This window comes from Camelina sativa, chromosome 6, assembly GCF_030686135.1.
Source record: "Camelina sativa cultivar CO46 ecotype springtype chromosome 6, ASM3068613v1".
In the NCBI taxonomy this organism is placed as follows: Eukaryota; Viridiplantae; Streptophyta; class Magnoliopsida; order Brassicales; family Brassicaceae; genus Camelina; species Camelina sativa.
The window spans coordinates 1,343,829-1,370,863 of NC_141885.1; the positions used below are offsets into that span (position 1 = coordinate 1,343,829).

The 27,035-nt window shown below is 36.6% G+C and overlaps 5 protein-coding genes across 9 annotated transcripts; 3 read left to right on the plus strand and 2 right to left on the minus strand.

Moving 5' to 3' along the window:
- Positions 1 to 363: 363 nt before the first annotated feature.
- On the minus strand, positions 364 to 4,100 carry LOC147942112 (uncharacterized). The gene is made up of 3 exons (XM_087455531.1): positions 2,853 to 4,100; positions 2,544 to 2,690; positions 364 to 2,451 (listed from the first exon to the last, which is right to left on the minus strand). Exons 1-3 carry the CDS (start codon positions 4,098 to 4,100, stop codon positions 364 to 366), a joined length of 3,483 nt encoding a protein of 1,160 aa, XP_087311657.1.
- Positions 4,101 to 4,420: 320 nt separating this feature from the next.
- LOC147942113 (uncharacterized) lies at positions 4,421 to 5,086 on the plus strand. Its single transcript, XM_087455532.1, has one exon. It carries the CDS (start codon positions 4,421 to 4,423, stop codon positions 5,084 to 5,086), a length of 666 nt encoding a protein of 221 aa, XP_087311658.1.
- A 5,333-nt stretch (positions 5,087 to 10,419) lies between these two features.
- LOC104790034 (zinc-finger homeodomain protein 3) lies at positions 10,420 to 12,418 on the plus strand. Of its 2 annotated transcripts, none has more exons than XM_010515724.3 (2): positions 10,420 to 10,754; positions 11,230 to 12,418. In XM_010515724.3, exon 2 carries the CDS (start codon positions 11,249 to 11,251, stop codon positions 12,212 to 12,214), a length of 966 nt encoding a protein of 321 aa, XP_010514026.1. In that variant the 5' UTR covers positions 10,420 to 10,754; positions 11,230 to 11,248; the 3' UTR covers positions 12,215 to 12,418. The 2 variants fall into 2 exon arrangements, with proteins under 2 accessions (XP_010514026.1, XP_010514025.1); XM_010515723.3 differs by having other exon boundaries at positions 10,474 to 10,754; positions 11,233 to 12,418.
- A 1,693-nt stretch (positions 12,419 to 14,111) lies between these two features.
- On the plus strand, positions 14,112 to 22,010 carry LOC104793842 (cullin-associated NEDD8-dissociated protein 1-like). The gene is made up of 28 exons (XM_087455674.1): positions 14,112 to 14,339; positions 14,745 to 14,813; positions 14,913 to 15,082; positions 15,253 to 15,460; positions 15,757 to 15,922; positions 16,171 to 16,300; positions 16,454 to 16,568; positions 16,776 to 16,933; positions 17,026 to 17,149; positions 17,326 to 17,376; positions 17,455 to 17,537; positions 17,631 to 17,715; positions 17,789 to 17,890; positions 17,969 to 18,067; positions 18,230 to 18,340; positions 18,475 to 18,558; positions 18,818 to 18,958; positions 19,038 to 19,130; positions 19,271 to 19,392; positions 19,484 to 19,646; positions 19,737 to 19,976; positions 20,103 to 20,351; positions 20,435 to 20,611; positions 20,720 to 20,866; positions 20,963 to 21,079; positions 21,162 to 21,330; positions 21,420 to 21,497; positions 21,594 to 22,010. Exons 2-28 carry the CDS (start codon positions 14,778 to 14,780, stop codon positions 21,827 to 21,829), a joined length of 3,654 nt encoding a protein of 1,217 aa, XP_087311800.1. The 5' UTR covers positions 14,112 to 14,339; positions 14,745 to 14,777; the 3' UTR covers positions 21,830 to 22,010.
- A 521-nt stretch (positions 22,011 to 22,531) lies between these two features.
- LOC104790036 (uncharacterized) lies at positions 22,532 to 25,277 on the minus strand. 4 transcript variants are annotated; one of them, XM_087455675.1, is made up of 10 exons: positions 25,000 to 25,213; positions 24,478 to 24,546; positions 24,178 to 24,255; positions 23,995 to 24,046; positions 23,765 to 23,890; positions 23,565 to 23,647; positions 23,382 to 23,457; positions 23,133 to 23,309; positions 22,922 to 23,050; positions 22,532 to 22,840 (listed from the first exon to the last, which is right to left on the minus strand). In XM_087455675.1, the coding sequence occupies exons 5-10, from the start codon at positions 23,765 to 23,767 to the stop codon at positions 22,676 to 22,678; spliced, it is 633 nt and encodes a 210-aa protein (XP_087311801.1). In that variant the 5' UTR covers positions 23,768 to 23,890; positions 23,995 to 24,046; positions 24,178 to 24,255; positions 24,478 to 24,546; positions 25,000 to 25,213; the 3' UTR covers positions 22,532 to 22,675. The 4 variants fall into 4 exon arrangements, with proteins under 4 accessions (XP_087311801.1, XP_087311802.1, XP_010514027.2 ...); XM_087455676.1 differs by lacking the exon at positions 24,178 to 24,255 and having other exon boundaries at positions 25,000 to 25,219; XM_010515725.3 differs by lacking the exons at positions 23,995 to 24,046; positions 24,178 to 24,255 and having other exon boundaries at positions 25,000 to 25,277.
- Positions 25,278 to 27,035: the final 1,758 nt, after the last annotated feature.

Sequence of the window (27,035 nt, forward strand, 5' to 3'; positions counted from 1 at the left end):
ACTTTCAATGTGCTTGATGCACCCTTTTGGTAATATGAAAGCCGAGGCCCAGAAAGTGACTGTTCCAAAGATGACTGATTTGATTAGTTCCAGTCTACCCGCATAAGACAACGCACGAGCTGACCAGGTAGTGAACCGGTTTGTGACTTTGTCTAATAATGGTCTGTACTCAGCTATTTGGAGCTTCCTGTGCATAAGGGGAAGGCCCAGGTATCGAAAAGGTAGTGAACCTAACTTGAAGCCAACCTCAGATAAGCCAACGGTTTCAGATTGGTTCAATCCTCCGAGATATAACTCTGTCTTATCCTTGTTCATCGATAGACCAGATAAGTTTGAGAAATCTTGAAGCACAGTTGTGATGTTTCACAAAGAGTTCTTGTCACCATCAAAGAAGATCATGATGTCGTCCGCAAAGGCAAGATGAGTTACCTGGGGAACGGAGGCTAAGGGGTGATGACCAATAAGGTTGGAATTATATCCGCTGTTTAGCATTTGAGAGAACACCTCCATAGCTAGGGTGAAGAGGTAAGGAGAGAGGGAATCTCCCTGTCTTAGACCTTTCGCTCCTTTAAAATAACCACAAGATTCGCCATTGACAGAGACAGAGAACATCGGTGTTGTGATGCATTGTGTGATTAGCCTGACAAAGTGAGAAGGGAAATCCAGGGCCTGCAGGACGTTAGTAATGAAGGACCAATGCACTGAGTCAAAAGCTTTTTTGAGGTCAACTTTTAGTAGTCCTCTTGGAGAGATGTTTTTATGGTTATAACCTTGTATCAACTCTGTTGCCAGCAGGACATTTTCTACCAACAAACGACCCGGAATGAAAGCTGATTGTGTATTGGCTACAAGATCTGGAATAACAGCTTTGAGTCGGTCTGCTAAGAGTTTGGAAATCACCTTGTAGATGGTATTACAACATGCGATGGGGCGAAACTCGCTCATCCTAATAGCATTTGTTGTCTTTGGAATGAGAGTGAGGAGAGTCGAATTCCATTGCTTTAGCATTTGTCCCGAGGTGAAGAACTCAGTCACTGCTTCAATCAAATCCAAACCTACAATGTCCCAGTGAGCAATAAAGAATTCGACACAGTACCCATCTGGTCCTGGGGCCTTATTATGAGGCAAAGAGAAGACTGCGGCTTTTATTTCCTCAGGGGAGAAGGGCTTCGAAAGATCCTGGATCGCAGTAGCAGAACAACGCCGTGGGAGGAAGGAGGCTAGGGCCTCTGCTGTAGGTGGAGTGGCGAGAGATGGTGTCCCCAGGAAGTCTTTAAAATACTGGACTGCAACTTGTTGGATGCCCAGCCTAGTATCCTCCAACTGGTCGTCACTGTCCACTAGAGCCAGAATCTGATTGAGAGCTTGACGAGACAAAATCACTCGGTGAAAGAATCTCGAATTGTTGTCACCATCCCTTAACCAGCAAATCCTAGACTTTTGCCTTAAGTAGCTTTCTTCAGCTTTGGCTAGGGTGCACCATTTCTGGTTTGCTTGAAGTTCCTTATTCACTGCCTCATCTGAAGGTGAACTGAGCAAGACTTGCTGACATGCTAACAGGTCCTCATAGGCTTCACTCGTACGTTTCTCAATTCCTGAGAAGTTATCTCTGGCAAAGGTGCGAATAACACCCTTTAATTCCTTTAACTTCTTTGAGAGCCTCAACATCTTAGAGCAATCAAAGGATAAAGCTTGCCACCACAATTTGATCAGGGGGGCAAAATCTGAATGATGATTGAGGATGGTGAGGAACCTGAAAGGCGTTTTCCTCTTTTGATTACCTGAATCCAAGAAGAGGCAGCATGGACTGTGATCCAAGAAACCTGGCTCACCAAAGACTCCCAAAGAGTTTGAAAATGAGGTTAACCAGCAATCGTTGACAAGGATACGGTCTAGCTTCTCAGCAATCAACCCAACTTCATGCTTGTTGGTCCAAGTGAATGTGTTCCCATAGTAGGGAAGGTCTGAAAGGTGAGAGGTCGTTAGACAGTCCCGAAGGTCACTCATTCCACCTGTTTGACAGACACTGGACGGGATAGAGTGCTCATGGGGGAAGAGAACTTGGTTGAAATCGCCAAGCACTGTCCAAGGCTTATTAAGGACTACTGAAGAGGAAGCGAGGTCCCGAATTTCACCCCAAAGGATCTTGCGTTCTGCACGGCTCGAGGAGGATGCATACACAATAGACACCACCAACTCCGAAGAAACAAAAGGAAGATGTACTAAGCATACTATCATCTGAAGAGACTTTGACAAAATGGTGACCTTAACCGAAGGGTGCCATATAACCCATATCCTGCCAAGGTCTGAATAATCATAATTATCCGAGTAGTGCCAACCTGGAACCACACTCGCGACAAAATTTGGAGCCTTCTCCGGGCTCACTCGAGTTTCTACAATTCCACCAAAAAGAGGCTTATGTACTTTTAGCCATTTTCGGAAGCTTCTACGCTTTATTGGGTCATTAAAACCTCTTACATTACGACAAAAAATATCCATAAAGGGATATGAAGTTAGAGGGATACGGGGCCTCCACCCCTTACTCTATTTTCTTTTTTCTTCAGCAATCTCTTGGATATAACCTTGAGAAATCTATCTGAATCTGCTTCAGGGTTATCATCATCACCCGAGAAGCTATCATCATCACCTGAGACCTCATGAGCATCACCTCCATCTACACTTAGAGGTAGCTGAGAGAACAGATTTGTCGAGAGATCAATACAAAGCGTATCCTCATGGAACTTCTTACCGGTTGCTATAGATGTGTTCCTGATGAGCGGGACTTTATTGCTCGGTTCACCAACTAAACGCACCGGAGGATCAGAGGCAGCAACAGAGGATATCTGTTATGCCTGAGGGATTTTTGGTGGGGGCAATCCGTGAGGAGCTAGGGGGTTTGCAGTGTGAGTCACTTCAACGATTGGGAGTTGACTTTGGATGGGAGCTTTACCACTTGCCTTATCCTTCTTAGCTCGAGGACAGGTCGCGGTGGTATGCTTCACCGATCCACACTGAGTACAGGTAGGCGGGGCATTAGGACAGCGAGAGATGGTGTGACCTACTCTCTTGCAGTGACTACAAAGCGAGGGGAGCCAGGGGCTAGAGACACGAATTCTTTTGATTTGCCCTGACTCAAATCTAGCATTCACTGCCTCCGGTAAGGGTTTACGAGGATCAATAACCGTGTAGACCTTAGCAACTTCAATATTCTGGAGCTTCTTCGTTTGAGGGTGAAGACAAACAGGGTGCCCGACTAGACCAGCTATATGTTCCAATCCTTCACGATTGAAAAATTCCAGTGGGACTCCATGGAAGTCGAGCCATATCGGGACCATTGTTAACTCTGGTTTCGTGGGGATAACATCCGGGGACCACTTAGCCACAAACATCGTTTGGCCATCAATTTGCCAAAGGCATTGGCTAAGGATTCTCCTCCTCGCATTTGGACAGGATACTTTGAAGAGAAAAGAGTTACCTTCCATTTTGGAGACGGTAATGTCCTTACGCTGCCGACTCCATATACCGTTAACAATGGCGTGGGCTGCTCCTCTGGCCGGTGGATCTTCGTAGAATTGACCGATAATAAAACTATCCCAAGCTTTTTTATTTTTCTCAATAACGGAGTTGGGGATGGTGACACAAACCTCTCCTGATTCAAGGGTGAACGGAGATCCCTTTCGATGTAGCTGGTTTGAACAGTCCTTGAGCAAAGCTTTCCAGGGCTGAACTTCTGACACAAGATCCTCACGAGCTGTTGTCGGTCTTGGGGATTTCTCGCCAGGCCTGGTGTCGACAATTTTATCAACATGTGACGGATTGACAGCCGTTGTCACTGTAGCCCTAAGATTTGGGGATCTAGGGTTTTCAATTGCTGGTACAGGGATCTCCGGGATAGGGATTTGTAGACAGGAATCAGTAATCTGGTTGTTGGCTGATTTTGTAACAGAGTTAGGCAACACATTCGCGGGGGAGCAGATGGAGATTTCCCCAGCTGATTTGGGCGAATCAGGTAGGGTGCGACTCACGGGGGACGTAGCAGAGGAGGCAGATCTAGTGGGGATGCCGCCGGGGGGTCTCTTTTTAGGCTTGTGTTTGCCCATGATGGGTGGAGGGGACCGACGCCGAGATCGGCGAAGGTGATGGGCGAAGGAATAGGATCGCGTGTTTGAGAGAGAAAAGTCAAAGGGAAGAGAAAAGTCAAATGATTTTTTCCATTCGGTGAGAAGCGGCAATTCATAACAACCTTCTTCAAAGTAAACATAGACGGTTCTGCAACTCCGTCCGACACTTGATTATCTGAAGTTGGTTGGTTTCTTCTTTCTCTGCTTGCTTTTCTCGGTTCTTACTTTCTGTTTTTCATTCAATAAATAGAGAAGTCTAGGGTTGATGATGAGAATGTGTTCGTATTTGCATCGGAAGAATGTTTACCAATGGATTCCATGTGGTTTCTTCTGTTACTACACTATCTCTTTGTTGGCTCTTGTTCTCGGATTGTAGACCTAGTTATCGACGGTTTCGAAACAACCGTTGTTTTCCCATGTTCCGCGTTTTAGTCGACAATTTTTCGGTCATATTGGTCGTGTGTTTGGTCATACTAACATCATATGTTAGTTATGTGATTGTTACCGGACGTCCATATAATCTACTCCGGGCGTTCCGAAGATTAATACAAATCCACTCGGATTTGATATGTAAGCTACGACCAACACGTAAACCTCCATGGAAACAATATGTTGCGGAAGAGTGGATGGCCAATAATATGAGAACCAGAAGAAGACGGCATAGGCCATATCAACAGAAATGGGATTTAAGTACAATCAAGATCAATGACATCTCTTACTTTAACAGAGTTTCGATCAATTTGAAGGTTATGCAATGTAACAAATGGATCGCTACCTGCGACTTTCGAATGCGTTATCGGTATTTCATCAATAAAAAGAAGATGATTTCTAAGCAAGATAATCACACCAGATTGATGGAGATAACAAAAATGATTAAGTATTTGCTTTTTGTTTCTTTGTTACACAAACCATTAATTGTATTTGTAATCCTATTACTAATCTTGTATACTTCTGGTTTATATTAATGAAGTTTGTTAGATGTTAAAAAAAAAAAATACAAGCAAAAAAAAAATACAAAACAGAAAAGAAGCACTTAGCTAACAAAATTTGGAAATAAAACACAATTTTACGAGTAGAAGAAGGGACTGATCAGATTTTTGTTTTATTATCGGTAAAGCTTCCGTTTAGAAAACGAAGTTACTTCCATTTTTTCATCATTTGTTTCAAATGTTTTATTTAAATGGTTTATATATATCATGTAAAACATTGGTTATATAATGCTATCGATTTGCCATGTTAATAAAAAAAAACACAATTGTATTAGGAACAATAACGAAGCATGCATGTAATAACAAAAATTGTAGTACTTTATTTTTTTAGTTTAAGTATGCGCCCTTTTGCCTTTTATCGCTCATAGGATCACTCCAAGGCAATATGTTTTCTTTACTTGCATTGTAACCTCCAAATGCACATTGTTTCTTGTGTTTTTAGTAGTTTAGTTCTTTATTTGGTAATGATAATCATTTTTATTTTATTTAAAATCTACAGCCTTATCCCATTAAAAGACGTTTGCCAAAAAAAAAAAAATCCCATTAAAAGACAAGTGTACACTTGTGTCGATTGAGGGGAAATATGTAGATTCTTCATAGAATATATATATATATATATATATATATATATATATTTGGATAAAAAAGGATCCATGCGTTTCCATTAAACTAATGGGTGCAGAATAAAATAAGAAAGAAACAAATTAACTTCTTTTTTTTTTGTTTTAGATAACAAAGGAGATATTCCTCCACTATACATGAATATACAGTGCTTAATGTAACATTTGTTTTCAATTTCAAAGTGGATTATTCCCAAGTGATTGTGGTTATGACTTCTGTACATGCTAGGATCCCCTATAGTAGAACAGTGAACTTATGTACCTATTTTCTTGGCCACAGTATTTCTAGTAGAACAGTGAACCTGATATTTTTGCGATTTAAATCTTATGTAATGATTATTTTTCTTTTGTCAACATGCAATAATCTTATTTGAATTAAGAAACTCTGAATCCTAGTAGATTCAGAAACACAAAACCAACAGGAGCTATTTTATTAATCCCAATATAGCGCCCAATTGGTTGTTAAATTTAGTGAAAATGATAAAGTAACTCCATGAAAGAATATGTTTGTTTTTCATATAAATTTTAAAAGATGTATAAATATTTTTTCTAAATTCATATATATATTTTTATGTCTAAAAGTTATATGGTTTAATTATCACAATTAAATATATAAAAAACTGATTTACAAAGTACATCTCACCATTGGATCAAGACATATACAACTAATATAATTATATCGATATATTTTGGATATACAGATCTATTACATTGCCTTTTTTTATGGCACAACATTTAATAGAAGTCAACAAAAACAATAACATTGTTCTTTGTAATTTTTTTCACAACAATATAAATAAGGAAGCTAGGATAAACAATTTTAATCACAAATCAAAATATGAAGATGATTATGAAACTCTATGCAATAGCAGTGGTGGTTACTCTACTTCTTCTTGCATTTGATCTTGTTCAAGCTAAGACCGACCCTATTCTTTTTATACCAAATTCAAATTTTCAAACCCAAACAGAACTAATCCACCGATTACTAGCTTCCCTAACCGAGCCAATTTCTCATCTACGTAACCTGGCCGCAAAGATATCTATGAACCAAATTCTCTAGCCTCTAGGTCAAATTCCTTGTTTTCCATGGTACAACTACAAGCACTGCCTCAGCCCTATCTCCAACCCAATCCCCATCCCAATCCCCATAAATTCATATGTTTGTTTTGTTTAAAAGTGTTTAAAACTATGAATATTTCAATAAAATAATGAAAACGTTTTATGTTATTGCGTATTTACTCATCTATTTCATAATAAATTATCATTTTTATATTTAAATATGTTCACAAAATGTGTTGCTTTATATTGTCAATGCAAAAACAACGTACTAATTCTTAACAAAATAATATATAATTATATTGTCTTTTATTATTTTTGTCACATTAATATAAATAAAGAAACTGGGGTAAACATTGTCAATCATACATCAAAATATGACGATGATTGTGAAAGTCTCTTCAATAGCAATGATGGTGGAATTACTCTTCTTGCCCATATTAGGGCATTATCTTCAACAAAACTCCTCATTTCTAAGAGAGCAAATCATTAAAATGAACATTTGAGGGTGGTTTACTCCAACAATAACCCCTCAAAAAAATCTTTAAAACTAATTAATTTGCAATATAGTCCTTAATGTTTCCAAAATTCACTAATAATGATAGAAACTCATAAATAAATCTATAACATATATTTTCTATATTATACAATATAAAATATTCTTTATTTTATTATACAACACACATTATTACGTAATAAAAGTTACATGATAATATAAATTACATACATAATGATTAAAACTTTCATATAAATATATATATATATATAACACAATAAAAAATTATATCAAACAATATTAAAAAATACAGTACCTTATATGATAAAAAAAATAATATGTAATTTTCAAAAAACATAAAAGAAATTACATGTAAAAGAATAAAATTACTCAATATAACTATTTTCATAGTGCTCCCATATATGATAAATTATTGCATTATTGTTGTTAAAAAATATTTTGTAAATGGTATATCTTTTATATATCAATAATTTTAATTTAGTGTGTTTGAATTTATATAGGTATATTTATAACAATTGAATTTGATAAAATTATTTGTAAGATATATATATTACAAAGACTAAAATGAAATTTGTAAAATTATTTGAGGGTTTCTATAGTGCACCCTTATATTTGAAGGCTCACTATTCAAATCCTTAAAATTTGAAGATTTAAGGGTTTGTTGGAATTCAAAAATCTTTCAGCCTTTAATTTTTCTACTTACACCAAATTCAGAGTTTCAAACCCACCAACTAGCTTTCCTAACCGTTTCTCATCTACGTAATATGGACACAAAGATATCCGTGAACCAAATTCTCGATCCCCATATGGACACAAAGATATCCGTAATATCAACTAGCTTCAGCCTCCTGATCAACACCTTGTTTTGCATGGTGCAAGCATTAATGCCGGCTAGCCCTATCTCTCCATCCCTATAAACTTATACGTTTTGTTTTGTTTAAAAATAAAATAAATTAATATTACAAATTTCAATAAACAAATATAATATGTGACAATGCTTGTACCATGCAAAACGTGTGGTATAAATTATTATTCATTCATAATACAAAAAAAAAAGAAATACTATTATTATATAATGAGAAGATCATATAAATGAATTTTAGAAGGAATATTAAATTATTATCGAGCATTTTCACCCTTTATTCTGTTTTTTTTTCAAAATTATACTTTGAAAAAAGTAAGTTGAAAATTGTGATACAATTTCTGGACCATTAAACCTAAGTATAATTTTGAAAAAACAAAAACAGAATTGAAAAAAAAAAAAAAGTAAATTGTGATACAATTTCTAGACCACGAAAGGCACGACCATCTTGAAAATTGTGATACAATTTTTGGACCATTAAACCTAACGTCATTTATTCTTGTGGTCCCTTTATTTTATTTGTTTCTTTTTTTTTTGAAAAATAAATTATATATCTAATTATTTTCCACTGTTTTGATATCGTAAGGTGCAAAGAAAATACAATAGATTTTTTGAAACCTGCCACAATGGAAGGAATTTACCAGAGTCCACAAGAATATAGACAACAAATATAATCAAGAAGATTACAAATACAAATTAAAGAAGATAAAAGTAAAGTGAACTACGCTTATTTCTTAAGTAAGTGTTTTGTTTTCTGTTTAATTAAGACCTGAATGGTGGTTACTGCTCACTAGCAATTCGGTAGTTAGTGGCCAAATTTTACAATTCTCTTTAGACCATTTGTATTCTTAAATTAATTTCATTTTCTTTAATAAACTAGATTTTGAGTTCAACAAAACTTGAAGTTAATTTAATTATGATATTTTTCTTCTGTTGTTTTATCTTTTGTCTCTTTTTTTTTCTTTGGTTACAGTTATATGTTCCGGTAAAGGATCGGAGAAGATCATATATAAGTGCGACATATTTCGTAGGCCCATAATTAATTTTAACTTCAAGTAAACCATATAAACTCACATGCAACATATGACAACCTCTTGAAGCTAAATATCATACGTGACATAATTAATGGTGAAGGATAATTATCGATATGATTATGGGTCAAGGAACAATATGTCTAACTTTAACTAGCTTAGCAATTTCAGTCATATTTTGAACATTCGTCGTGTTAAAGTAGTATCATTTTTAATACTTTTAACACAATTTTTTGAAAAAGCAAAATTTTTTTATTTAGTTATAGCTTACAAAATAGATTAATTATAGGAATTCTATTTCGTTTTACATATTTTACTATTATTTATTGATAAATGAGATCTTTGTTTGTCAAAAGTTACATCAAAATCATATAATAACATATACACTTTTGAAGTATATATATATATATATATATTTATATGATGTCGAGCGACAATTGTTATAAAGCGGAAGGAGTATGGTTTACTTTTCAAGTTAAATTAGCTGCAAAGTATGCATTTGTCATGTGACTATATTGGTGACTAAGTGGGAATTATATGCCAAAAAATATGAAAAATTTAAAGTGTCTATTTATTAAAATCTTATTTGTTTGTTCTAAAGGCTCAAAGTTAAATGATTTTGCAATCAGCAGCCTTCTATCATATTAACTAAAGAAAAAGCAACCAATCAAAAGGATGATTATTATTATTAATTTTTCGCTAATCGTTGTAACTAGCTATTTGATACCAAACTTTTATTTGTTTGTTTAGTGTTTTGGAACGAAGATGAGATATTGTTAATTATTATGACTTCCGGTTTGTTATCTGCGTCAATACTCTTCCCACTAATTATCTGACACGGTTTCTATACACTGTTGTAAATTTGATGTCTGATAGTGAAAGCCAAGCAATCTCCCATAATCCTTAATACTTGTCTCTTTTTTTAGTTTTTTTTCTTTTTCTTTTGGGTGAATATGAAACTCTTATATTCAGTATTACTATTAACTCAGATACACTGATGATTATTTTGATATTTCAATATATTGTACATTTTTTTCTTTTTTTTCTAAATGTTCTAAATTGAATGATTTAGCATACTGGATTTCTATCATTGTTGTCGATATACTATTGTCCAAAATTTAAATTTGGTAGATAGATTATTAATAGAATTATCCTATGCCTTAATAAAATGAAAACTAGGTCAAAGTGATGTAATTAACTAATGATGTTTTTTCTCTTTGACCGTAGAAAAGTGAGGAAATAATTTAGCTATGGCTATGGGTTTCATAGGTCTCTCTGATGCTTTATAGTACTTTTATAGGCTTCACTACTAAGCCCTTAGTTTAAGGAGTGCTTTCACATCCAAATTCTACCTGCAGTTCTCTTCTCTCTCTCACATTATTTTCTTTTTTCAAAGTCTCTTAACTTTTTAAAACCCTAACTAAATATACACTCCATACCATATCCTCTCTCTATTTATCAGATCCTTGTGGTTTAGGTGCTTCTTTCAGATTATTCTCAAGAAAACTTTTGATTTTTAGAAGCATTTTAAGAGAAACTGCTTTTTCTGGTTGTGAGGGTATGTGCTCTTAATTTCTTCAGTCATTTCATTAGATTTGAAGAGAACAGTTTTGTTCTGAAGATATATACAAGAAATATTAATTAGTCTTCTTCTTTATCATCAACCTTTTTTATTTCTTCTACTTGAAATAAGAAGACCTTTATTTCTCAAGTGGGTTTGTCAGCTTTTGCTTAAGCAGGCTTGCAATAAGTTTTTCTTTTGTATTTTTCCGTTTTGTTCTCTATCTTTATGGACCTTCTTAAACTAGGGTTTTTGCTTTTTGTTTGGAGGAAATTATTAAAGAAATGGGTTTAATGAGTAGTGAAGAAAGCTCTTCCTTTTTAATTTGTTGCTTAATCATATGATATTTACTCAACTAGTTATCTTTACTCTTGTATTTTCTTCCTAACTAGTGTCGTCTTTGTCCCCAAACTAAGAAACACTTTTCCAAATCCAATAAACAAGTTTCAATTAACCGTGACTTCTTCTGTAGCAGAGAGCTCAATTAGAGAATGGAGATTGCAAGTCAAGAAGATCCCACTCCAATAAATACTAGCTACGGTAATAGTGGAGGTGGGCTTGGGAATATGATCCATCATCATCATGCCAATTCTGCTCCAACATCTCTCAACATTACTACTCCAAACCCACTACAAGTCTCCTCAAATGGTAACGGTCTTGGCAAAAATCATGACTACTCTCATCATCATCATCATCATCATCATGTGGGTTACAACATCATGGTCAGCAACAACAACAACATCAAGAAAGAGAAACCTGTGGTGATCAAGTACAAGGAATGCCTAAAGAATCATGCAGCTTCCAAGGGAGGCAATGCCATTGATGGTTGTGGAGAGTTTATGCCAAGTGGTGAAGATGGTTCCATTGAAGCTCTCACATGCTCAGCTTGTAACTGCCATAGAAACTTCCATAGAAGAGAAATCGAAGGTGAAGAAAAAACCTTCTTTTCCCCTTACCTCAACCACCACCAACCACCTCCGCCGCAGAGAAAACTCATGTTTCACCACAAGATGATCAAATCACCATTACCGCAACAAATGATAATGCCAATTGGCGTCGCAACCGGTGGATCCAACTCAGAGTCAGAAGATCTCATGGAAGAAGACGGTGGAGGAAGCTTGACATTCCGACATCCACCACCGCCACCACCACCACCGTATAGTTACGGACATAATCAGAAGAAGAGGTTTAGGACAAAGTTCACACAAGAACAAAAGGAGAAGATGATGAGTTTTGCGGAGAGAGTTGGTTGGAAGATGCAGAGACAAGAGGAATCTGATGTTCAACAGCTTTGTCAAGAGATTGGAATCATGAGAAGAGTCCTTAAAGTTTGGATGCACAACAACAAACACCATTTATCCAAGAAGAGCAACAACATTAATGACAATGTAGATCAGCTCGGTAATAAGGACGTTAATAACGCCACCACTGAAAATCTAGCTTCTACTAGTCCTTAGTTAAGTTAAATTGTTGTTATAACTTCACTCTTGTGATTACTTAATTAAGTACTTGCTCATCGTATGGTTTATGTTTTACCCTTTCTTTTGTTAATCACTGCTTTTAGGTAGCTTTCTACAAACATGTGTTTTATTAGGGTCCTATATAATCGTGGAGTGTATAAGATAAGGTTTCGATGTTTTCTAGTAATATGTTTGAGAAAATTATTGGCGGCCTGACCAATGCATTGGGATTTTCACTGTTTATTTATTAATTCGAATCATTAGACTTTGAGGTTCGTGATATCATTTTAGTCATATAGATCATTTATGCTTGCAACTTATATATTTTGTGTGTATGTGTAGCGGAATTTTAGATCTTTATCGTGCAACTTTTCTCATATAAAGCTCTTTTTTTCTCTGACAAATGAGTCTCTTACGTACTTCAATTCTTTCAATAAAGTTCGTTGATAGTACTGCTCGAGTTGTCTATTTTCAGTTTTAAGAATGAGAGTTATTAGAGGAAGTATATAAGAACAAAGTCCATAAAATATAAGTGTAATTAGGTCCAAGTTGTTGTTATGGCGGTCTTGCTTTGATATTCTATTTTTCCTATATCATAAATTATTTTGTGTAGTTTGAAAAATAGCTAGGCTGTAGATGATCTGATTTTCATCTCATGATCGAAAATATATTGCACAGAAAACAAAGAAAGCAATAAATTATGATTTCTATTAATGGAGAGTTGAACATTGTACTGGCGAGTGTAAGTCAAGTCCTATTATGTATGACGTATTAGGTTGAGTAAATGTTTGGTTGGTGTCACAAGTGAACTCATTTATTATTAACCATTTATGTACTATACTATTATTTTATATTTAGTATACACATGTATATTTGAAAAGTTATTGTATGAGCATATATTCCTGTAATGTGATATGGGATATATATGCAATGCCATGCATCATCAAAAGGAGTTCAGATTTTAAGATGTTCTGTTCCTTGTGATATCACATGTTTCATTTATTGTAATATTAAATGCTAGCAATTTCAATTTGTTGTTTTATCGAAGTCTAGTATTAATGCTCGATGTTGTCGTTCAACTTCAATAGTTACGTATTGTGGAGATAAAAAATTATTTCGTGGTAGATAACAGAATTAGTATGTGGCTAAGTGGCTTCTTGTCTCGAGACACGACTTTGCATTTCAACTTGTGTAGAGGTAAAAATAACACGATATTTCTAACAAAAACCTTGTAACAATCGAACTTTGAAACTCAAAATTCAAAAATGACACACTTAATTAATCGTCATTCTGTTTTCTTTTGGATAAAGACGTCATTATTTTGATAAAAAATGGATTTCTTTTTTTTTTTTGGTGTGAAAAAAAAAATGGATTTCATCAGTTATATTTTATACTAGAATTGACATAACAAATAGAAAATTCAAATTTTAAGAAAGTCTAATTTCGACATACAGTCTCACAAAACTATAGCGTATATTACGATTTCGTAGCCGTTAGCGATAGCGACAATCAATGATGTTTTGTTGATACTCTTTAGCAATAACTATCAACAACCAAATCCTGTTTATTTCATAATTGTTGTAGACATCTCCAACGACCAACATTTTTTGATTTTGATGTGTATATTTTTTAGTGATATAACTTGTTGACCCTCTCTAATCGTCAAAAAGTATCGCCATAACTTGTCGTTGAACCATTGACACATTGTTGGTTGCATCGCATCTCACTGGTTGCCGACAACTTACAAAAACAAACAAAAAAACTCTACTTGATCAAACTAGGAAACCCATCATGCTCTTCCGAGGAACATTGGGCCAAGGTTGAAAAAAACAATAAAGTAACTCGGCCAAGCCCATTTACTATTAACCGACTAACTAAAGTCCCTTAACGGCCCATTTATAATTTTTTTTTTTTATCAGCTTCCATCTCATCATAGGGAGAGAGAGAAGCAAGGGAGAGAAATCAAGCTTCACGAGTACGGGAAATTACAGTATCATCTTCTCCATCTTTTTTACTTTCTTGAGGGCTCTCCTCTCCACAACTTCAATCACCACTTGATCGGAACTCTCGCCGTTCTCTTTCGTCTCCGACGTTCTCCCCCCGTCGATTTTCATCTTCTCAGGTTTAGTTAGGGTTTACTTTTTTTTTTTTTTTTTTTGGCTTTTTGTTTTCTGTGCGGCATCGAAAAGTCTGATGATTTTGTTTTAGCGTTTAACTCTTTTGGTCTTCGTAGTCGTACTCGTAAGTATTAGGGTTTTGGTGGAGACGATACTTTTGATTTTATCGAACTTCTTCTTTGTGATCTTTGATTAATCAGAAGTTTTTCTTAGGGATTTTAATTAGGTTTTGTTACCGGGAGAGGATTAAGTCCTTCTTCGGTGCTTCTGACTTTGTTTCATACGTTTTGACCTTTGTGGATAGTTTGATAGAGTGACATTGCTCTGAATAAGGCGTTTTAGTCTAAGGAATGTTTGATTCTCTTTCTACTGTGTAAATAAATTGATTTGAGATCCTTGTTTGATTGCAGTTTGAAGGGGTGAATTGGTAAGGTCAAGCCAAGATGGCGAACTTACAAGTGTCTGGAATAATCGAAAAGGTGTTTTTCTCATCATCTGTTTCATATTAAGCTTAATTTTGTTTCTGAGTATGTACAGTATTCTGATTTCTGTAATTTTGTTTTGTTTTTGATGTTCAGATGACTGGTAAAGATAAAGATTACAGATATATGGCAACCTCTGATTTGCTTAATGAGTTGAATAAGGAGTCCTTTAAACTTGACCCGGACTTGGAGATGAGATTGTCCAGTATCATTCTGCAACAGCTCGATGATGTGGCTGGTGATGTTTCTGGATTGGCTGTTAAATGGTTAGCTTTCTTCTCTTTGAAACTTATGACCCACAGCTGATGTTATATCCCTGGCATTCAATTGCTGTGTCTGTATTGCGATGTAATGCAGCTTTGTTTTTCTTGGCAGTGAGCCTTTTAAAAGCTAACTGATCTGTCGTTGACCTTTGATGTATGATTTTTTATTCCAGTCTTGCTCCATTGGTGAAGAAGGTTGGAGAAGAACGAATTGTTGAAATGACCGGCAAATTATGTGATAAACTACTGCATGGGAAGGACCAGCATCGTGATACCGCAAGCATAGCTCTCAGGACTGTTTTCGCCCAAGTTGCTCCTTCGCTTGCTCCTTCTATTCTTTTTACTCTTACCCCACAAATGATTGGAGGGATAAGTGGCCAGGTTAGTGGTTGGGAGCCTGCTCCTCTTTTTGGATTGCTTGTGCCACAGTGCCTAGGGTCTGACACAATTTCAGGATGCTTGTAGAATTACATTTCAAAAGACAGAATCAGGCAGATAGATTGATATCTATTGGAAATTGAGTTGATTTTATGTAATGTTTTGTCGGAGTTTATACAGTTTAATAACTCCTGAATAAATTTTCGTAGACTAGAGCACAGTATACGCATATAATAATTTGCATACCCAATGAAATCTGAGATACTATCAAGTAACTAATTTTCTTCTTGCTTCTGAAGGGAATGAGCGCAGGGATTAAGTGTGAATGTCTTGAGATCATGTGTGATGTTGTTCAAAAATATGGAAGTTTAATGGCGGATGATCATGAGAAGCTATTGAACACATTGTTATTGCAATTGGGCTGTAACCAAGCCACAGTCAGGAAGAAGACTGTTACATGCATTTGTAAGTTCACAAAATTGAGTCAATAAGATTGCTGGCTAGTTCTGTCAGGTTTTAATCTGACGGGGCTCGAATAGTAGCTTTCTTCATATATTTTAGAAATAGGGATTGCTGTTGTTGGTGTCAATTCTTGTGATAGCAATGCTGGTTCAAATGATACATTCAGTGCTGTTTTATTTGCCAGTCTTATATAGAATTCTGAATTCGATGGTATGTATCCGCTTTTAAGTTTATTTTTTCTGTGGTGTCAGCATCTCTTGCTTCCAGTCTGTCTGATGATTTGCTCGCAAAAGCAACAGTTCAAGTTGTGAAAAACCTAAGTAATAAGAATGCAAAATCGGAGATTACACGCACCAATATTCAAATGATTGGAGCTTTATGGTACTTCTTGTTTATCCTTTTATATTGTTTTTAAATTTCTTAAAAATTTCTTACTGTAGTGTTGTAGTTGGCTTCTGTTAGTGGTGCTTGTCCTACGCATCTACGACTAAGCTTCGTGTGGTTGTGATGGTATTTAATGTGTTTTTGTTTCAGCCGTTCTGTTGGATATCGATTTGGGACTCATCTAGGTAACACTGTGCCAGTATTAATCAAATACTGCACCAGCGCTTCAGAAAATGACGAGGAGCTGCGCGAGTATAGCTTACAGGTCTCATGCATGATTCTCTTTTGATATTATTTTCTCACTAGGCGTGCAGTTTTAGTTTTCTCATCTAATTACTAACAGACAATTACTTAGGCGCTTGTAGTCTCTTTTCGTTTTCTGTGTTATTTAGTTGGTATTTTAATCATTTAGCTTCAATAAAAGTGATATGAAAAATGTAGATAACATGTCCATTCTGAAATTTGACTGCAGGCACTTGAAAGTTTCTTGCTACGTTGTCCAAGGGACATCTCACCATATTGTGATGAAATTTTAAATCTCACTTTGGAATATATTAGTTATGACCCAAATTTTACTGACAACATGGAGGAAGATACTGATAGTGAGACTCTTGAAGATGAGGAAGATGAGTAAGTTCTAGTTTAATCATTAGAACAGTAACCTAGCTCCTTATGGTACACCATTATCTCAGTGACATTAGTCTTTTTTTTTTTTCTCACAGCGAGAGTGCAAATGAGTACACAGATGATGAGGATGCTAGCTGGAAAGTTAGGAGAGCTGCGGCGAAATGCTTAGCTGGATTAATCATGTCTCGTTCTGAGATGCTCTCTAAAATATATCAAGAGGTATATCTTTTTTTCTGTAATGATTGAGACGATTTTATCTTTTGATGACAGGACTGTACAAGAATCACTTTCTTGAAGAGATTTTCTTTCTTTTTACTTTTTGATTAAACAAGAAACAAGAATCTACAGTAGTCTTTATTGTTCAGGAGTTCAGTAATTAGTCTCTTCTTGTGCAGGCCTGCCCGAAACTAATTGATAGATTTAAGGAAAGGGAGGAAAATGTGAAGGTATGTAAAATAAATAATAGTTTATTTTGTATTGCTACATGGTCGCTGATCTGATATCCTGAGGTACTATTGTTACAGATGGATGTATTCAACACATTCAATGATCTGTTACGGCAGACAGGAAATGTTACGAAAGGTCAAACTGACACCGATGAATCAAGGCAAATGTTCTGAAATCCTTTCACTCGAACAGTATGGACGTTCTGTCACTACCGAAACCCTGCTAACTAAATATGTACCTTTTGTTGATGCAGTCCAAAATGGCTACTGAAGCAAGAAGTCTCAAAGATTGTGAAATCCATTAATAGGCAACTGCGGGAAAAGTCTGTTAAGACAAAGGTATTAAAGTGTTAAACATTCGTTTTGGCATGGTTCCTCTTTTATAGATTCATAAATTCTTACCTATCTGTAGGTTGGTGCATTCTCCGTTTTGAGAGAACTTGTGGTTGTTCTGCCTGACTGCCTTGCTGATCATATTGGTTCACTTGTTCCTGGAATTGAGAGGGCGCTAAATGTTAGTGGATACCTAATGTACACTTTTTATGGACTGTCAGTGGAACTCTTTTTCAAGTGCTAATTTTTCCCTCTCCAGGATAAATCTTCAACTTCCAACTTAAAAATTGAAGCTCTTGTCTTCACAAAATTAGTCTTGGGATCACATGCGCCTCCTGTTTTTCATCCTTATATCAAGGTTGGGGAACAAAGTGTTCAGTCTATTGAAATTTGACCAAATTTTCAACGACTAGTGATGAGTCCATAGACTTCAAAACCCACTTCAAAACCCATTGTTCAAAAGTAAATGAAACTGATGACGGTTTCTACGACTGACTCTTAAACTTTTATGTCATTCTAGGCACTTTCAAGTCCTGTTTTAGCTGCTGTTGGTGAACGCTATTACAAGGTGACTGCTGAGGCATTAAGGGTTTGTGGGGAACTTGTCAGAGTAGTTCGCCCAAGTACTACGGTGAGTATGTACATTGAGATGTCATGTACACTTACTGATTCAGTCTTTCTCTTGACTATCGAAGTTTGAACCATATACTTTACCCATGACTCACAGATTTTGCATCCACTAATATTTTTTCTTCTCTGGTTTAGGCAATGGGCTTTGATTTTAAACCATTTGTTCATCCAATCTACAATGCGATAATGTCTCGCTTGACAAATCAAGATCAAGATCAGGTCTGTGGCATGAATCTCCCGTTATAGTCTTGTTTATAAAAATCCATGCTTTTTGAGGTCTGTGGCATGAATCTCCCGTTATAGTCTTGTTTATAAAAATCCATGCTTTTTGGGGTAATGGACCTAATATTCATATTTGAACTCTTTCAGTTCAACATTATGATTAATTACAGATTTGGAAAATTCAAGCAGATTGCTGTGTTTTTGTATTCGTAATTTTCTATCATATCCATTTCTCAATCTCTCTTCACTTCAACAGGAGGTCAAGGAGTGTGCTATCACCTGCATGGGACTTGTGATTTCAACATTTGGCGATCAACTGAGAGCAGAATTACTGTCATGCCTTCCTGTGCTTGTTGATCGAATGGGAAATGAAATCACTCGCCTCACTGCAGTAAAGGTTGTTCTTGTGCTTCTGTTGAAGCTTTTTTCATTAATTTTTTTTTAGCTCATGTATGTGATTGTGTTGGTGGCACCAGGCATTTGCTGCCATTGCCACTTCTCCGCTGCACATTGATTTATCATGTGTCTTGGACCATTTAATTGCTGAACTGACGGGATTCTTACGTAAGGTATAATGACTTCTTACCAACATATCTTAATAGGCATCAAATATGCAGTTTTCTTCTGTTTACTTTCTCATGGTTAGTGAAAAATTCCCTGAAGACAATATCTGGTATTTAGGCAATTTGTATTAATGTTTTGTGAACAGGCTAATCGGGTTCTAAGGCAAGCAACACTGGTTACTATGAATACATTGGTAACAGCCTATGGTGATAAAATTGGTTCAGATGCTTATGAAGTTGTTCTTGTGGAGCTTTCATCTCTGATAAGGTTTGTTTGCTTCTCTGATGAAATTCCCGTGGTGTTACTTTCTAGGTTGGTGTTTTCATTAAAAAGGTTGACTTTCGTCTGTCTTTTTCAGTGTTTCGGACCTGCACATGACAGCACTTGCACTCGAACTCTGCTGCACTCTGATGACTGGAAAGAGTTGTAGTGAAAATATCAGTTTGGCTGTTCGCAACAAAGTTCTTCCGCAGGCACTAACTTTAGTTAAAAGCCCATTGCTCCAGGGCCAAGCACTTTTGGTAAGTTCTCCTTTGCTGATGGAATTTTTAAATACTGTACCTGATGTTAAAGACATAAGAAGACAATGTTTACTTTGATGCTTGTCACAGGATCTACAAAAATTCTTTGAAGCGCTGGTGTATCATGCAAATACGAGTTTCTACACCTTGCTGGACTCATTGCTATCTTGTGCTAAGCCTTCACCTCAGTCTGGAGGTGTCCCAAAGCAAGCATTATATTCAATTGCACAGTGTGTGGCGGTTCTTTGTCTCGCAGCGGGTGATCAGAATTGTTCGTCTACAGTTAAAATGCTTATGGAAATCCTTAAAGATGACAGTGGCACGAATTCAGTAAGCACTTCAATTTTTTTATATGTTTCAGAGCCAGTATGGATTAGATTCAGGCTTTTCGTCCTTTGTAGATCTACAGCTATTTGAAGGCTTATTTTTTTTTGTGCTGATGGTTTTCTCGTGCAGGCCAAACAACATCTTGCCCTGTTATCTCTTGGTGAGATTGGGAGAAGGAAAGATCTAAGTGCACATGCTGGCATTGAAACAATTGTCATTGAGTCTTTCCAATCTCCTTTTGAAGAAATAAAGTCTGCAGCATCTTATGCTCTTGGAAACATTGCTGTTGGCAATCTATCCAATTATTTACCTTTTATCTTGGACCAGATTGATAATCAACAGAAAAAACAATATATTCTCCTTCATTCGCTCAAGGAGGTATGTTTTCCTGAACAAGTATCCATATTATATTCTCAGAGTATATAAACGGCTTGATATCATATCTTGTTCCTTGGTTTCAGGTTATCGTGAGGCAGTCTGTTGATAAAGCGAATTTCCAGAATTCCAGTGTTGAGAAAATTCTCGCGTTGTTGTTCAACCACTGTGAAAGTGAGGAAGAGGGTGTACGGAATGTTGTTGCTGAATGCTTGGGAAAAATGGCTTTGATAGAACCTAAGAAGCTGGTTCCTGCACTTCAGGTAGAGAATAGCTTTAGAACAATTGCTCTATCTGTATTTTTTACTCATTTGCGCGGTCATACTTAGTGATGAGTAATACTTACTGTATTGGTATTCTGAATTTTATAGGTGAGGACGACGAGTCCAGCGGCTTTTACTCGTGCGACTGTTGTTACTGCTGTGAAGTACTCTGTAGTGGAACGGCCTGAGAAATTAGATGAAATCATCTTCCCTCAGATTTCTTCTTTCCTTATGCTGATTAAAGATGGCGACCGGGTAAGTTAATTTAACCTCTTATGATAGCAGCTTAAAACATCAATAAGCATTGCTGTGTGATCATAACTTCTTTTTTCGGTTCCATGGTTTATGCAGCATGTTAGGCGTGCAGCTGTCTCAGCTCTGAGTACTTTTGCTCATTATAAACCAAACCTTATTAAAGGACTTCTCCCTGAATTGTTGCCTCTTCTTTATGATCAAACCGTTATTAAGGTAAAAAACTTTAGCAAACTCTAGTGATTAATCTAGAAGGTTTTAATATTCATTCATCGCCTGAGACATTTCTGTTTTGCAGAAAGAATTAATTAGGACGGTTGATCTGGGCCCATTCAAGCATGTTGTTGATGACGGGCTTGAGCTGAGGAAAGCGGCTTTTGAGTGTGTATTTACTCTGCTCGATAGCTGTCTTGATCAAGTGAATCCTTCTTCTTTCATTGTTCCTTTCCTCAAATCCGGACTAGAAGGCAAGTGTTTCTGTCTTGCTCTTATGTTTAATTAAGGTTTTGGCGATTTTCTTGATTATCGTATATAACATGTATCCGTGTTTATGCAGATCATTATGATCTGAAGATGCTTTGTCATCTTATACTCTCCTTACTAGCAGATAAATGCCCCTCAGCTGTACTTGCTGGTATGTTTATTATAGCTTCCAAAATCATTACTTCAGACGCGAAAAATAAAGAGATTTTTTTCTTTTTTTCTGATATGTCCTTGTGATATATTTCAGTACTGGATTCTCTAGTGGAACCACTGCAAAAAACAATAAACTTCAAGCCGAAGCAAGATGCAGTGAAGCAAGAGCATGATCGTAATGAAGATATGATCAGAAGTGCACTTCGTGCAATATCATCAGTGGATCGTATAAGTGGGGTGGATTATAGCCATAAGTTCAAGAGCTTAATGGGTGACATGAAGAGGTCTGTTCCATTGTGGGAGAAGTATCAGATAATCCGGAACGAGTAGGTTTTTTGTCTTGTTTTGTGTATGTGTTGTTTCATTGAAAAAAAAGCAATCGATGATGATTTTCGGGTACAGCGAAAGAAAGAGTTGATAACATAAATTTTCTGACTCGGCGGAAAATGTTTTTTTTTATTGTTCGACAGAAAAGGAATTTTTATTATCTACTTTCCTCATTGAACCTTCCTTTCTCCTGTGTTTTTTTTTTGTTTTTAAGTTTTGTTTTTTGGCTTTTGGTGACAATTTGAGCGGTTTTTACTGTTAAGTGGAATATATAATTTCATTCAATTAGCAAAACCGAGTACAACTGACGATAGTAACGGCGTGAAGGCACTTTTAATCGATCAAAATAATGAAACAGCAAGCAGTCCAATTCTACTACTAAAATATCTTGGCATTGTCCAATTCCCAATGGGAGATAAGCTTCCGTTCAAATTTGACATGTAATTTGGCAAAGTAAAAGTTAACTAATTAATTGCTCTAGTTTATTAAAATTTGCTTAATATACCGTTAAACCCCCATGACAAAATTCTTATAGCCGTTTCTCCATTATAAACTTCTATCAAACTTACATATATATAAGTTAATCTCAAAGTTAAACCAATTATATTTCTAGCAGTTTGCAACTCGAAGGAGGAGAAACAACAAGAATGTTCGGTGACTGCTGTATTGGTCGGCTCTATTCATAGTCAACTTCAGAGTCAGAGGTAATAACTAAGATAAAACTAATCTTTAATTCATCATCATACAAAAGAGCAGAAATCCACGCAAGTACGCGGGTTTAGGTCTTTTTTGTTTTTGTGTTTAGAGGTTTTTGCTGAAAGGACTATTAAGTAGCTGAAGAAAAATCACTCATTCATCAGTGCCCTCACCATTACCAGACTTGAGATGAAGATGCTTCTCTCGCTTTTGGAAGTCTGTCAAACCTTTCCCACTCCCAGTCACACCCACTTTTCCAAATGGATCTTCTGGTGATTTGAATATACTCTCTTTCTTCCTCCCTGTGAAGAACCCTACCTGCTCAACGAAAAGCCGTTTCAGAATCATACCAAAGAGTAATAAAAGCCATAGAAATTCAGTTTTCGTGTTTAAACAAACCTTTTTAGTTTTGGCTTTAGTTGTCTGAAACTGTTGCCAAGCATTTTGTTTCTTGTTCTGTACAACCTCGAGTTGCTCTTGCCTCGCCTTTGACTTGAATGCATGTATCTTCTTACGCTTTGCTATTTTCTGTAAGAAACAAGTGAGACCTCTTTACTAAGACCTCATGGGACCAAAAAGCTAAGGGGTGAGAAAAAGAATCTTGACTTACTACATCCTCTGGATCATTAGGATCAATTTTAAGCTTTGCTGGTACAGTTTTAGTTTGAAAGTCAGAACTCGCAGCCTGCTCAATCTTTCTTTTGAGAGCATTTTTGGTAGCTTCAGCTACTCTCTCAGCTTCCAAGAGAGCATTGTGCTCGATTGGCCTCACATTATCTGGATCAACCTAAATTATAACAAGGCAACCAAGATTTAGTTATCTTAAAAAAAGCAAATAAAACTGGAATAGAAGCATTACCTCTTCCTTGTTTCCCCACTCATCATAAGCAACAAAATAGCCATTTACAGTATGTGCCTCGATGGTCGCATCATACCTGAACATTTAACTAATCAAACAAAGAAAAAAAGGGGGAAAAAAATACGTAAAGAATACAGTAGATACATCATGAATTACAAGAGACCCAAGAGTTTTCCAACATACCACTCGCCATCGTCACTAAAGACAGCTTGCACTTTTGTTCCAACAGGGAACTTACCCTCATGGATTGGGTCATTCCTTGAATCCTGAACAAACAAAGGAATACAATCACATGTTAATAACCAAAATAATATGAAGTAGCTCTACATGGATCTAACTTCAAATGGTTATGAAAAGAGATAAGATGACAGAGATAGACCTACCATCTTTTCCCAAGCAGCCTCTAAATCTGGTGATCCAGCAGTTTCCCCGGCACTAACTCCAGCATTGGACAGAGAGATCTCATTTTGCTTCGCAGTTGCAAGAAGTTCCTCTGTCAACGCAATCACCTATGTGGTAGAAAACAAGTTTCAGCGATTGAGGATTTCTAACAGTATCACACAATATATATATGTTTAAGATTTTCAGAAGTAAAACTTCAGGGATCGAACACGAGAAATCAGGAGACAGAAGCAGGCTGGCCATCATGACCCATACTAGCACACCTGCACAATAACCAAGATAGAAATGATGAATTCTTTGCTAACTCTCCTACTTTCATGTATACTCCAACAACTGCTTTTGGCTGAACCACACTCCAATGCCGGAGTTACATGGCACTCAAAAACAGACTCACCTTTACAAACCAAACAAAACTCCACTGTCTCCGATAGCTGTTAAAATGATGTTGCTATTTTGAACAACATGATGATTCCTTCAAAAGAGGGAGGGAACAGAAACATAAAGGGGACAATACACAAAACATATAAGCTCAAGTAACCTAATCTTATTTAGTAATATATCTATGCCGAAGACATACAAATCGATTATTATCACTCAAGCTAAATGAGACAAGTGAAATGAAATCGATAATACAGCAGAAAAGATTTGATCACACAAAACCATGATTTAAGTGACTAAAAGTAGGATTGATCACCTCTTTAAGCTCCTTTTCCATGTCAGCATATTCCGAGTTTCTAGGGTCCTCTGACAAAAGCTGCCTAACCTGAGAACCAAAGAGTCAAAATTTAATCAGTTAAGCCAGAGGAGAAGCAAGTACATGATCACATCCTATTAAAACTAAACCAAAAAAGATCATTCAATTTCACAAGCTATCTACCCTAGAAGTAAGACAAACATGAAATCATCAAAAAGCAGGTTCGAAAAAAATCAAACTTTGAAACAGAATTCGAAACCCAAGTACAGTGAATAATCCGTTTCAATCACATAAAAAAAACTGATTAATTTCCAAAGTAAGGAAGATACAATGAGACTTCACAACACTTGCTCGATCAACGAAACCCTAAAAAAAAAACCAGCCTTACGAACCCTAACTCAAGGAGCAATCACACAAAACCCTAATATTGGATCAAAATCGAGCAATCCATACTCAATTACTCTTCACCAATCTCTCAATTACACATACAAAATCCTAAAACAGAGAGAAGACAATTCAAACCTGTTCGAGCTGTTCTTTGTACGTAGAGAGATTCGAAGCTAACTCTTCGATGCTCACTTCTTCTACTCCTCCTTCCATTTTTTAATCCGAACTCACAAAACTCGATCTCGTTTTCCTCTTCCGATAACTTTTCCCGATAGCTCTCTACACTGATCTCTCTCTTCTCCGATGATTCTTTTGTCGCGAAGATATTTTTAAGAGAAAGACCAAAAACAAAAACGAAGAAGGAGAAGACGCTTTTAATTCTAAAACAAAACTGCACGCCGTTTTTTGCACCATTTGGTTCCAAAACGCGGCGCGTTTGCTTAATTTTTAATTTAGCCCTATACTTAATAACTCTTATAGATTTATCCCAAAATAAATGAATTTAATATACCCCCTCATACACTATCAAATCGGATGAATAAACCATCAAAACTGAATATAAAAATGGCAAGTTTAACAAGAATTAGTTTAGATCTACAACTTGATATTGTTGTTGATTTGTTCATACAACATAGTTTGCAAGTGTCTCTCATTCATAAAAAAAAATGTGAAATTTGAGCCAGACTTTTATCTGAATTCTGAAATGTTTTTTATGTCTGAGGTTCTGATACGTTTATGTAAAATGTAGAATAAGAACAGAGAATAAGACAAATGCTCTTTTATTATAAGACAAAGTAAGACAAATGAGAGAAATGTTCGGAGTCTCTCCCCTCCCCTTACAAAAGTGTTCTAATATTCGATACCTACTCCCTTACCCCTCTCTGTCTTTAAGTACTATTTCTGATACCCTAATGTTTCTTTGTCTCTACACCAAAGAGCCGTTGTGGCCACAGTGCCGTAGGACAATGACCTTATTCATATTAAACTAGAACAACTCCCCCAAGAGGCTTGCTACTACCTCTTGGACCTACTGGATCTATGTTATTGGACTCCTAGCCATTTGGGCTTCTCTTCTTCCGTTGGTAATGGTAGAGAATAGGAGGATGTTGCTGTTCATACGTATCATTACCCCCGCCTTCGATATCGACCTTGTCCTCAAGGTTGAAGAGTGGAAACTTCCCTTTGATTGTGTTGACCCACTCCTAGGAGCATTCATAGTCAGGTAGCCCTTTCCACTTTATTAGAACTTCTTTCTGTCCCGAACGAGGGTTGATGCGCCTCCCCAATACCTTCTCAGGTTCTGTTTCAAGGATCCCTTCCCCTGAAAGTTGGATTGGAATAGAGGTTGACACCATCTGATCACCGACTGCCTTCTTTAGCTGGAAAATGTGAAATGTATGATGTATCTTGGCCTCTGGTGGTAACTTGAGCCGATATGCGACTGCTCCCACCCTTGCCTCGACCCTATAGGGACCATAAAACCTGGCTGCCAACTTCTCATTCACTCGTCTGGCCAGACTGCAACGGCGATAAGGTCTCATTTTGAGATATACCTGATCCCCTACCTGAAACTCCACTTCTCTGCGATGACCATCCGCTCGTGTTTTCATCAACTATTGAGCCTTGTGCAAGTGTTCCTTGATTAATACCAGCGTCGGATCCCTCTCCTCCAACTGTTGGTCCAAATCTGCATTAGAGGTGGATCCAGTCTCATATTTCACCAAGGAGGGTGGTTCTCTCCCATATAACACCTGAAATGGTGTCATTTTAATGGCAGAATGGAATGATGTATTATAACACCACTCTACCCAAGGAAGAAACTTGGCCCAGGTTTGCAATTGTTCCCCTGCTAAGCAACGCATATACGTCTCCATGCTTCTGTTAGTCACCTCCGTTTGACCGTCGGTTTGAGGATGGTAAGCGGTGCTGAAGCAAAGGTTGGTACCCGCTAGTCTGAATAACTCTTTCCAGAACTTACTAGTGAAGACCTTGTCTCTGTCAGAAACGATGGAACGAGGGAACCCATGCAACTGTACAACCTCCTGGATAAACAAGTTCACCACATCAGTCGCTGTAAAAGGGTGCTTGATCAGTAGAAAATGGGCATATTTGGACAGTTTGTCCAAATCACCAGAACCGCATTATGACCTCCTGACTTAGGTAATCCTTCG

Excerpts from the sequence above, each read along its gene's own strand:
- LOC104793842 (XM_087455674.1), top strand. The coding sequence starts at position 14,778 with ATGGCGAACTTACAAGTGTCTGGAATAATCGAAAAG. Across the intron at positions 15,923-16,170 it reads GAAGACTGTTACATGCATTT|CATCTCTTGCTTCCAGTCTG; the intron begins GTAAGTTCACAA and ends CTGTGGTGTCAG. Across the intron at positions 20,352-20,434 it reads TCCTTCATTCGCTCAAGGAG|GTTATCGTGAGGCAGTCTGT; the intron begins GTATGTTTTCCT and ends CCTTGGTTTCAG.
- LOC147942112 (XM_087455531.1), bottom strand. The coding sequence starts at position 4,100 with ATGGGCAAACACAAGCCTAAAAAGAGACCCCCCGGCGGCATCCCCACT. Across the intron at positions 2,691-2,852 it reads CCCCACCAAAAATCCCTCAG|CTACCTCTAAGTGTAGATGG; the intron begins GCATAACAGATA and ends CTGTTCTCTCAG. Across the intron at positions 2,452-2,543 it reads TGAAGAAAAAAGAAAATAGA|CGTAGAAGCTTCCGAAAATG; the intron begins GTAAGGGGTGGA and ends GACCCAATAAAG.
- LOC104790036 (XM_010515725.3), bottom strand. The coding sequence starts at position 25,077 with ATGGAAGGAGGAGTAGAAGAAGTGAGCATCGAAGAGTTAGCTTCGAAT. Across the intron at positions 23,458-23,564 it reads TTTAGTGACGATGGCGAGTG|GTATGATGCGACCATCGAGG; the intron begins GTATGTTGGAAA and ends TTAAATGTTCAG. Across the intron at positions 23,051-23,132 it reads CTAATGATCCAGAGGATGTA|AAAATAGCAAAGCGTAAGAA; the intron begins GTAAGTCAAGAT and ends TGTTTCTTACAG.
- LOC104790034 (XM_010515724.3), top strand. The coding sequence starts at position 11,249 with ATGGAGATTGCAAGTCAAGAAGATCCCACTCCAATAAATACTAGCTAC.
- LOC147942113 (XM_087455532.1), top strand. The coding sequence starts at position 4,421 with ATGTTTACCAATGGATTCCATGTGGTTTCTTCTGTTACTACACTATCT.